General features: G+C 38.0%; 2 protein-coding genes across 4 annotated transcripts in view; both read left to right on the top strand.

Annotated features, from left to right (window-relative positions):
* Positions 1 to 6877, top strand: part of LOC125233140 (caskin-2) — a 235905-nt gene extending 229028 nt beyond the window's left edge. For 2 of the 3 annotated variants that reach the window (XM_048139013.1, XM_048139015.1), the window contains 6 exons: positions 100 to 312; positions 1362 to 1469; positions 1650 to 1793; positions 2739 to 2867; positions 3351 to 3935; positions 4346 to 6877. In XM_048139013.1, coding sequence (XP_047994970.1) covers positions 100 to 312; positions 1362 to 1469; positions 1650 to 1793; positions 2739 to 2867; positions 3351 to 3935; positions 4346 to 4663 — 1497 coding nt within the window. In that variant the 3' untranslated portion in view covers positions 4664 to 6877. The remainder of the gene's footprint in view (positions 1 to 99; positions 313 to 1361; positions 1470 to 1649; positions 1794 to 2738; positions 2868 to 3350; positions 3936 to 4345) is intronic. The other variant, XM_048139014.1, reaches the window with a different exon arrangement.
* Positions 6878 to 8921: 2044 nt separating this feature from the next.
* LOC125233159 (synaptogyrin) overlaps positions 8922 to 11874 on the top strand; it is a 29023-nt gene continuing 26070 nt past the window's right edge. Inside the window, exon 1 of the mRNA XM_048139047.1 lies at positions 8922 to 9162. Coding sequence (XP_047995004.1) covers positions 9061 to 9162 — 102 coding nt within the window. The 5' untranslated portion in view covers positions 8922 to 9060. The remainder of the gene's footprint in view (positions 9163 to 11874) is intronic.

Below are 11874 nucleotides of genomic sequence, written 5' to 3'. Positions count from 1 at the left end.
CAAGTTTTTCAAAACTTACTCTTTTTCTAGGGTAAAAACTCCAAAACACCGTCGGTCAGGCCAGTCGGTCGCCAAAATACTAAATATTAACCCTTTCAGGACCCCGACATCATCCACGCCTGGCTAGCAGACCTGCAGATGGAAGAATACGCTCGCCTCTTCATCGAAGCTGGCTACGACCTGCCCACGGTCACCAGGATGACCCCCGAGGACCTCACGGCGGTGGGCATCAAGAAACCAAACCATAGGAAGCGGTTAAAGGCAGAGCTGGCTAACCTGAACGTGCCGGACAACCTTCCTGATTATATACCGGTAAGTTGGAGTTAGTCCTAGACCTTGCATCCTAAGAACTGCAAATTTACTAAAGAACCATCAGATCTTCCAAACTGCAATTTATAGGTAAGATTAAGTCCGTTTCCTTTGCGTTCTTTCCTTAGTCCCAGCAACTAGTCCAAAAAAGAGCTAATATTTTACATGTTTATTGTGAATGTGAGGTATGTTTTTTCTCTTATGTCTCTATTAATGCATTGATGATGCTCCTCACAAGATTGCGCCGAAATCTAAAACATTCCCAACTACGTACCTAACCTAACTCCTAAACCATGACCATGGAACATTAACTGCTTCTCAGAAAAAGCAAAAACGATCACCAGTATTTGATAGACTTATTTATACATAAAAATACCAACGACATTCCTCTCCTATACCGATTGATACTTATCTGTCAGGAATCCGTTAAACTGCCCTTTAAGGAGATAATTATACCATGCGTCGTTTTATCTAATTACCGCACTGTTATCTCATTATCTCACGTCTACATCTACAAGAACCGTTAACTCTCGTGCCTTGGTCTGTCCTTGCCCTAAATATCGACTACTTAGAAACTGAAGTAGCTGTCACTTACTAAAGAAAAAGTGACTAAGAAGCTCTTTGGTGGGCAGTTAGGTGATCAGGGAATGAACTACGTAAGCGGAACACGCAGCTTCGCTTCGGGTCCTCTAGACACGTGATGGCTTGGTCAGTTTCTTTGAATTGTGTACCTGTGACATTTTTTTCAGTGCATAATAATGTGGCTACTACTTGACAATAAATTAAATAAAAAAAGAGATGTCTCATTTGCGCCTGTCATCTGAAATTCTAAAAAAAGTTCGTGGATCATCTTCTCTGCCTTTCTCTGGTGGAAAGCCATAGATGGATGGTTCCCTAGAATCCCTAGGCGACTACTTAATAATATCTTAACAGATGATTTTTTCAGCAACGTTCACTCGGAACGGTTACAGCGCCATCTTTTATCAGTTCTCTTAAACTACTGCTACCTCCCGTGTAAAGATGGCGTTACATTGGCGTGTGTTTTATTCCAGGGTTCTTTAGAAGAATGGCTGCGGCTGCTAAGGCTGGAGGAGTACGGGCCCGCGCTCGTGGCGCAGGGGTATCGCACGGTCCATGACGTCACGCAACTGGCTTGGGAGGTAAGAATATTTACAAAAAAAAACTCAAAAACCTAAAAAAAAATATTGTTCCTCTATCCACTTAATCGGGGTGTTAAAAACTAAGCATGCATTATGCATTACATTTGCATATGTATAATTGTATATTGCGTTGGTACATCTTGGAACAATTAGTTAACCGATATTGATTTATTATTTCAGGATCTAGAAGACATGGGCATAGTTCGTCTCGGACACCAAAAGAAAATCCTCCTGGCCATCAAAAGAGTAAAAGATATTAGGGCAGGAAAGAGGAGCATCAGCAACCAAGGGTCCTTGGACTTTACCAGAATACAGCCCGGACAGGTCAGTACCATAGACAACTTTACTTTTTTAATGTGTTTGTAGTGATGTTTTAGAACTAGACTCTAATAGCTCCTTAACTTTTACGATGGCAGACGTTCTGTGGTAAATACTTAAATTTCAAAAATAGAACTAGAAGACTAACGTCAGCTTTTTTCTAAACGATCATAGAAATCATAGAGTTTTCTATTTCTTACTTACTAGAAAAAAATATTGAAAAGCATCACTTCAAATCAACTGTTAATTTTTTTAACATTTTATTTTATATTTTGAATTATTTTATCTCACATTGACATTTTCATTTCATCCATCGCTCATCTTGATGATTGGCTTGAATTTACAAGAAATTAACAGAATTTTAAACTTTCTAATTAATATTTTAATGCTTAATTTTTCTGACAATTTTATACTAACGACGCTTATTTTAACCTAAAGCGTTTTTATGTAGTTTCAATTATTTATCAATTTAACCAAATTACTAAATGTGTTATTTTTTGAGCGAAACAAAGCTTTAGCTGTTAGCTCAGTGTAAACCATATCTAGCACAAAGCTGGAATTTTCCTTTGCTAAGCCAATAGATGTGGAGACATTATGGGAAAATACGTCCAATCGGACTCAATTGGCTTGGATCTTCAATGAAATAAATGACAAAATTACATTTTTCCCTATGCGTTCCGAATTGTCATTATCATTTCGCTTGGACTTCTAGAAGTCTATGTCCATCGCCATTTGTCGTCACTGGCTGGAAACTAAACGGCTCCGCGATTAAAAGTAAAACATTTAAATTTCGAATGTCAAAACTCGAATGGTTTTAGAACGATCGCGGGGTTGTGTTCAGCCAGTCCCACCATTCCGCTGCATCCACCATACCACAGCCCGAAGCAGCATGTGAATGTTTTGTTTTCTTTTCTTTCAAACACCATGCACCTTGGACATAATCGGCTAAAGGATTTATATCCGAGGGAGCTGCATTACCAGCCTTGGCAGACACATGAGCGGAGTTACCATAAACCTCCCGACCTTACCTTTGACGCCCTACCGACGCCCCTATGTGGCACAGATTTGGTCCCCATTCAGGTATGAGACAACCTCCTTTGGCACAAGTTTGTTCTCGATGCACCGGCACCCGGCTTTTACGTGCACCCGTTTTTTTTCTGTAATTGAGAACGCTGCGTTTTCGATGTGTGCTACTGTGTGTTTTGTGTTTTCACACTAGTGAAACTAAGATTTGTTAATAAATAATAAGTACTTAGTATATTTACCTAAAATTTATTTAGTATCTAATTATAGCTTGCTCGGTAACTAATATTTTATTAAGCAAATAAAAGCATGAATATTAATTTAATTACATAATATTTAATTATATGTGATCGATAATATTAACATTATGAGTACCAAAATATTGAATTAATAGCATGTGAAGTTACTAAATCGGCAGTAAAATTTAATACAAAGTAATATTTTTATACGTAAATATTTTAATTATCTATGTCGTCACACATGCGAGCGGACACATCAACGTCTCAATTCAAACTAACGCAAAACTTCAAAACCTTCCAGATCCGTCACCCTCGCGGGAAATCTCTAGAAAGTCTCGAAGACCCGTCGGAGCGGTCCTCGCACACGACGTTCTCCCCCGAAGGCTTCTACTACGGCGCGGGGCAGTGGCGCCGCTCGTACGACGACGGAGACATCACTCCCACCAACGACAGCTACGAGGGCGGCGGGACTCTGCCCCGTCCGCGGGGGCTCGTGCGCCCGCGGCCCGTCGCCAAGATAGCCGCCACGCCCGCCTACAGGGAGAAGTCGCCCGACTACACGTACGACGAGATCGCGTACTCCGCGCGGTTGCAGCGCGTGGCGTACGGCGCGAGTCCGCACGTGGCCCGGAAGCCGCCGCCGGAGCCGCCGAAGCGGCAGTCCTCCCAGTACGCGCCGTTCAGCCGCTTCGGACAGACGACGGTGGAGATCCACCCGGAGAAGAGCCTGCCGCTGAGCCTGCCGGCCTACCCCAGCTCGGACTCGCTGTCCGTGTCGCTGGACGTGGAGGGCGCGGGGCTGCTGCCGCCGCCGCCCGCGCCCGCCAGCCCGCGGCGGTGCTACGACGACGACAAGTGCCGCACCGGCTCCGACGCTAGCTTTAAGGTCAGTATTTTGGTAACCTACCAAAAGATAGACATCCTCTCGGCCGACCCTGGTGTGCTGGGTCGATACTGTCTCCCGTATGAGTAATTTACTATACGAGGACTTGTGGCGCCCTCTGGCCATCTCTAAGGTATAACCGATTCGAGTGGTTATCTACAGCTTCAGGCACCGTTACTTACAGTTTCAGTGTTAATCAAACACAAAGGTGAAGCAGGTGGCATACTAAAGTTTTAGCCAGTTCAACTATTCCATAAATATTTTAATATTGCCAAAACTAAAATCATCTTTAAATAATTATTATCTGTCTGAACAAGTTTTAAAACTTTTCATTTAACTACCTGTCTTAAAAATTTCTCCTATTCCTAAATAAGCTTTTATTTTTAACTAAAAGCAAATCTTTTCTTTCACAGTCGAGTTCGAGTACAGAATCGGACAGCATTCCATTCGCGAACGAGAACGCGGGTACGATAAAGCAGAACCGCGGCCAAATCGCCGGCCGACCGCACACGGTCGACTACGGCCGAACGGGCATCGGGCTTACCAACCTCCCGCCGAGAAACCCTGACATCAAACCGACCACACCACACACACTCCCGGAGAAAGACGAGGGAAAAAGTACAGAGCCAGTAGATGTACTCAACGATATTGGCAACATGTTGGCCAACCTGACGGACGAATTAGACGCCATGCTTGAAGAAGAGAAACGTCAAGGTCTTACCGATTCGTAAAAATAATAGAGATGTGTCTATAAACCGATAATGTTTTTTGATTTACTAAAAAAAATTAAATGATTCGCGGGTTTCTAGATTTTCTACAATATGAATTGAATTTGAATGAAATTGGAAATATGTTAAATTGAATTCCAAAGATTTGCTGTCTAGGTCAATGTAATGAATTGGGATTGTTTTTCTATTTTGTTAATTGGAGCTAAAAACATAATTTACATCGGCAATAATTACATCAGTAGATACGAATATTTCTTTACTTACTTATCACGAAATCGCATCTTGCCAATAGGTATATATTTGTGTAATCAAAATAAATCACTACCTGCCTGTATTACAATACATTATTACTTTTCTACAAAAAATATTATATGTTATGAACTGTAATTTATTGCGTTATAAAATACGATCTTTAACACTGCGAACTGCGCAGTAGTTGATTAAAATAGATTACTCATATTAATTTTCTTTAAGGCCTGTTTGCCGAACTGTAAATAAAACTTATAAAAGTCTCCTCCCATTTTTATTTAATATTGTGTGTTTATATTGTTTTTTATTATGTATTTAAATTAATTAACGATAGTTCCTTGTTTAACATTTAAAAATACATATATGTGTTTCGTTTCATTGAAAATTAGATATAGACGAATCCAAAAACAGATGAAAGTGTCTATTTTTGTAAATATTGTTTTACTTAAATTATGACATAATAGATACAAAATATTATCCAGTAGCTAGATTTCCATGTACAATAAAATTGTAGAGTACTTGGGTATGATGTAGGATTTATTAGTTAGAATTTATACAAAATATTAGCACTAGTTGATAGAGTGACATTAGGGATTATTATAATGACAAAATGTATCATAGACATTCGTATAAAATAGCGATAGACCTCATAGTAATTGTATAACACAACCTCTGTATACATGGACATGCTCATTCGCTTTACACTTCCTAATTTTTTAAAACCTACTGCTTTGGCAACACAGTTTCAGCTTTCGATATGATCTAAAAGAACTCCTGAACATGTTTCTTACGTTTGTATACAAAATTAAAAATACTACTACCAAAAAAATACGATCTCCTGTACTTTGTAACTGTTCCATGTCCACATAGAACGTGATATCTAGCGGCCATACAATAAAATAAATAGGTAATCGAAGGTAGTTTTCACAACATTAGTGATGTGACAAAGGCATCGGTTTATCGGTTTTTATGGCCGTTGTCGCATCACTACAGTAGTCGATATAGTTATGTCTAACACTGCCTTACCTATTAGATACTCGTGATACTAACATCGTGTACGTTTAAAACAAAATAACTTTCATACTAAAACGTAGCGCAATATGAAGTACGCATTAAGCTTAACTCTGTAAATATCTGTAATATGAATCAGTGTTTCTACATTTATAATTCAGTCTTCTTTAATAACAGCTCGTATTTAGAAGTTTTGTATACCTGCCTATGATAAGATAGAAGTGTAACCCTTGTTTAGCCGTCACAATATCTGTTAATGTGGCCAGATAATAAGAAATCTTGGAAAAATGTACTAAAACACACCCAACGTGTCAGTAGCAAAAGGCGCCAAACCAATTTTCTTGGGACTCTCTACGACTCTTCCCGTATTTTTTTTGATTGCCGCCTTTTTCTACTAACAAGTTCATATGCCAGAGTACATGTCTAATAAGCTAATAACTTATTTGATGATAGAACGAAACCTCGATTGTTTAAAAGTAAGATTCTAACCTGATACTTGATTATCTGAACCTTGTGTACCTAGGTACTTTTATTAGTATCTTGTCTGTGGTCAATATACAATGTGGTTTCTCCACTAAAAGTTTAGATTTTCGCTGAAAAAGAAGGATAATGAACAAGTGGGAATTCTAGTTAATGTTTTATATATTTTTCGGGAAGTTATCCATCCCTTTACTCCATAATTTTCTGAATTTTTCGAAAATATACCTAATAAATCCATGGGTTTATATTTTTAAACTTTTAGTGGCTAAACTATACTTTATTCAATAACTGGAAGGTGCTAGACCTGTTACAGGAGTAAGTTCTTTTGATTTTTTCACAATTTACTTTCAACATGTTCTGCGTCGAACTAGTCAAAATTAAAAGTGACGGCAACCGAACGCCTTGTTCTGAGCAGCTTATTACATTCTTATTTAATAGTTGAGTTCTTATTTGAATAAATATATTTGTAATATTCTATAGTGTGAGTATTTATTTACCTTTTGTTTTTTTCCTTGATTTTGCATGTTTTTGACATGATTTTGCCTTGTATGGCAGCTATATCAACAAATCCGTAAAGCTCGAGAAAATACTGCCAATTGGTTAAACAAGTCATGAAAGGTTGTCAGTCACAACTTTGCTTTCTTAGCGTCTTCAGAAGTATTAGAAGAATTACATGTCGTAAGCGACATTCTCGTGGAATGCCCCTACAACAGCTTCCTCTGAAATTTAAGGATCTTCACAGAGTCATTTTTCTTCATAAGTCTACCTACCGCCTACTGTCTGTTCAACACTTACTGTTCTACAAAAGTGACTCAATACTTGCCACATGCAAAACGGTCTACATAGACGGTGGCGCCCTCATTCATTTGTACTCTTTTTTTTTTTTGCCAGACTGTAAAAGCCAATTGGTACGTGATCTGTTTTACCATATGCCGAGAGGTGAGTATTATACAATAATATTATTTATTCTCTTTATTTATTTTAACTCTTAGGCTAGGGTATTTTATAATGTGATTATAAAAAAGTAAAATACAAAACCACTTACAAAACAATACAAAATATATAAACACATTATATAAAACTGTACGTCGGAATATCCGCGCCGTGTCCAAGATCACCGCCTTCTGCATCTGGCCCTTGATCCATCCACCTAGCGAGAGTCTCTTAAGATGTTGGTCGAGAGTCGAGACTCTTCGCTATGAGACCGTTCGCTGAAACGACTATCGGAACAATGATCGTTGAATCAACATCCCACATGGCGGTTATCTCGTGAGCCAAGTCTAGGTACTTACTGGACTTGTCCTTCTCGGCTTTCACGAGACAATAATATTTATTATTATGTAGTCACTTACTATGAGCGAAATCGAAAAAAAAAACAGATTGCATTTCGTGATTTCCGGGTTGGCCCCATAGTAAACGTTGTTTAGTATGATCAGTGTGATCAGAATAAACGATGAAACTGAATAGTATTAACGATGATGATGTAGGTGTATGAAGTTCCGAAAAACTTGGTAAGAGCGTGGCGATGAAACCGCAACCTCCGGTTTGAAGGCTGGCGTCAACCACTAGGCCGCCACCGCTTCCAGTTCACGAACGTCTAAAATAGTTACCTGAAGTAAGTAAAACAAGTAATCAAAACCTACTTATACTAGGTACAGTGGGGCAATCCTGACAGGGGGATTCCTGCTTCCAAGTAGTTAATCGACATATTTTTAGATTGCCACGTGTGCGCGTTTATTGGACACATGGATCACTGAGGAACAAGGGGTCAATGATGATGATCATTGACCCCTTGTTCATGGAGCACTCCGATATCGTATGTTGGAAGGATTTCAAAGGCAAAAATCAAAGATGGCGTTGAATGTATGGGATATCGGTCATATATCCGACATCGGATCTGATAATGTGAAAACGCACTATTGTAGCCGTTGTAGGTAACCGTCTAGTCTGTATTTAAACCGTACGCTAAAATTTTAGGCAAAACTTTAAATGCGGCCGTAGAATTTCAGCTCTATCTCAACGTTTAATTTAAGAACGATCTGCACTCAGCACAATACTTAGTACATGAATATCGGATAAAAAACAAAAGCGGTACGATTTTTATACAGGCGTTAATAATAGTAGAGTTGTAATAGTTGTAATGAATTAATAAAGTCAGTAAACTGATTTTCCCAAGTCAATTAAGTATTCCAATTTCTGAAGAGCAAAAAATATCGACATGACCAAGTAAAAAATTGTACTAAAATCACCTACGATTATACGAAGATAGCCTGAGAAAAACCGATAAACTTAACTTACCCAAATTACACCATCCCTATCTTGGAAAACTGAAGTAGTACAATCTTTGTCGACCGCAGCCTACATTTTCATTCACTGCCGCTTTCCTGAAAACCTTTGTTTACCGCCCCACGATTGGCCAATCACTTGACAGCTACGTTTCCGACCAATGAGCGCGCGCCGTGACCGATCGATGTCCGAGCGTAACCACAGAGAACAGAGTTGTTGTAGATTTTCCTGATGTCATACGTCTAGCGAATGTTGTCTGCGCGATCGATAATTCGATGGTTTTCGGAGTTCGGGAGGTCATATTGTCTTTGAGCCTTTAATGGACGTTAAGGGTTGGTGTGGAAGATATTGAAGGAAACAAAAGAAGTGCTACAATGGATTCGACTGGTGCGTACGGCGGTGGGAAAGCTGGGGGCGCGTTTGACCCTCAGGCCTTCATTCAGAGACCCCATGTAATCGTGAGGGCGGTTTGTTGGGTATGTTAGTTTTACGTTACACCTGCTAATGTAATCAATGAAGCTTATTACACTTTTAAACACACATTGTACATTTCACTTTTAAAACCAGTTTTATGATTGTTTTGTTTTAGTTTATACTTTGCATTTTTTTTAATCTACGAAAATCGCAAAATAATTCTTGGTGATCATGATTATTTTAGTTGGTGATTTTTAATAACAAATTTAATATTTACCATAAATAAATATCCCTTAGTAACAGTGCCTATAATCAAACTCCACATAATATCTATATGTGCATAATCTTATGAATGCGTTTTAATATTGTTTCCAGTTAAGCGCCCTTGATCGTGTATTGTTTAAGTACACACATAAACATAACACAGTATAACATAGTAGTTGAACATTATAACTATTGTTCACAAAGTTACAAACAAGGTTTTAAATATAGATGCGAACAAAGTGGCAAAAATATGTATGCACGACTTTATTGCTTATACATTATTAAGGTTGTAGGTATATATTTTTAGAACTTTGTCCGCATCTGCATTGAATACTTTGACTCTGCATTTGGATTAGGTTACGGTGACCGCTTTACATCAGGCGGACCGTATGCTTGTTTGCCACCGCCGTAGTATAAAAAAAAAATATGTTATGAAAACATTTTTTTTTTTTAATTATGTCCCAAGGCCTCATAACAATAAAACTGATTCAGATTATGAACTAAGTACATACCTATAATTAACGAGTTTAAATAGAAATACATAAACGATTCTAGTCCTTGTTTGTGAAATAATAAATATTTATTTATTATTTTTATTATTTAATTATTACAACCAAAGGTATATAAATATACAGTGCTCCACAAAACTGTGTTATATTTATGTTTGACTGTGGAGTTAAGAAAATTAATACTTCTAAGGATAACATGTCAGTTAAAAAGTCCCTAACTAGTTTTTCCCGCGGCTTCGCCCTCGTAGGTACTAATATTGTATTGTTCAAACTTTGGACCCCCCATTTCAATCCCTTTGTAGCCGAATTTTGAAAAATCCTTTCTTAGTGCTCCTCTACACCTTATAAGGAACCTACTTACATGCCAAATTTGGAATCTCTAGAATCATCGGTTTTGGCTGTGCGTTGATATGTCAGTCAGTCAGTCAGTTTCTTCTTTTTCCGTAGTCAACTAGGAACCCTTATAGTTTCGCCATGTCTGTCCGTCCGTGCGTCCGTCCGCGGATAATCTCAATGACCGTTAGCACTAGAAAGCTGAAATTTGGTACCAATATGTATATCAATCACGCCGACTAAGTGGTAAAATAAAAAGTGGAAAAAAATGTTTTATTAGGGTACCTCCCCTACACGTAAAGTGGGGAGTGATTTTATATTTCCTTCCAATCCTAACGTGTAATATATTGTTGGATAGGTATTTAAAAATAAATAGGGGTTTCTGAAACTCATTTTTGATTTTGTTAATATTTTCGGAAATAATCGCTCCAAAAGTTTAAAAAACCTCTAACCCCTCTAACTTTTGAACCGTAAGTTGAGGTTACACTGGTGATGGTCGATAAAGACTATTATTAAACGAATTTTAGCAGCAATGAAGCTTTATTGACAAGCGTTATTTTTGTGAAACCGACATCTACACGTCACATAATGCTAGCTCCACACATTATGAAATAAACGCCACAAATTATAGGAGGTATATACACGTCACCCAATCTCAAGTTGCTTCTAAACCACGCTTACGGATCAACACACACATTTACACATTTTACAAAATACTTAAATTGAATTTTTTTTTCTCCTACAGAGCCGCCATTCATAGAGTCTGACCGGAAAGTGAAGAGTCGTGAAATGTATGGGGTCTAATACATTCCACGACTCACGACTCCTCACTTTCTGTACAGACACTAGTATACAAGGGGTTTGCATTGAAATTCAATGAGGAGGCACACTCGAAGCTTGTGACAGATGGCGCCACCTTATAAGTCCATTGCACAGACAAAGAATTTAATACGTGAGAGTGAGAAGAAGATATATTTTTCTCTCTCTCACACATATGAACGACAATGACATGCCCATTATTACACTTACGTACAGGCGCCGCCTAAAATGTCAGTGCCCGGCGGGATAACATGTCAGTGTGTCTCCTCATTCACATTGACAAAATAGCTTGAACATGTTAAATCCATTAAACTGCAATTGAAATTCCTATCTTTTTTGTGCCAATGTTTTCATTTCAATGACATACAAACACAACTATTAAATATGTGTTTGTATTGTTTATATTTATCAAGAATAAATGATTTGTATTATGATAATAATAATGATTTGTATAAGGCGGAAATTAGTTTTTTACCTCACCCACACAAAAAGGGACTTTGTTTTTTTTCTACGAGGGAGCAAACTGACAATTTTCTGTTCGAGAACTTTGTTGTCAGTACAGAATATTAACGCAACGAGTTTGCATACCTTTAAATGTCTGTCACATAATTAATAATTTACATCTTGGGCGTTAACATTTCAATACCTACTATTATCGAAATCCCTCGCTACGCTTAAAATTCAATGTGATTGCCATGCCCACAATATTGCTGCCGATATACAAATACAGTTGTATTTTTATAGTTTGTTCTTGTTTACTGACACACTTGTTTGACAAAGTATAGTACGCACTTACCTACAAAAATATTGACAAAAATGTGCAAACTCTTTGTTGCGTTAGTATTTTAC

This window comes from Leguminivora glycinivorella, chromosome 14 (assembly GCF_023078275.1).
Source record: "Leguminivora glycinivorella isolate SPB_JAAS2020 chromosome 14, LegGlyc_1.1, whole genome shotgun sequence".
NCBI lineage: Eukaryota > Metazoa > Arthropoda > Insecta > Lepidoptera > Tortricidae > Leguminivora > Leguminivora glycinivorella.
Note: the sequence above shows the minus strand (reverse complement) of the source record. Positions and strands in the feature narration are given on the sequence as shown.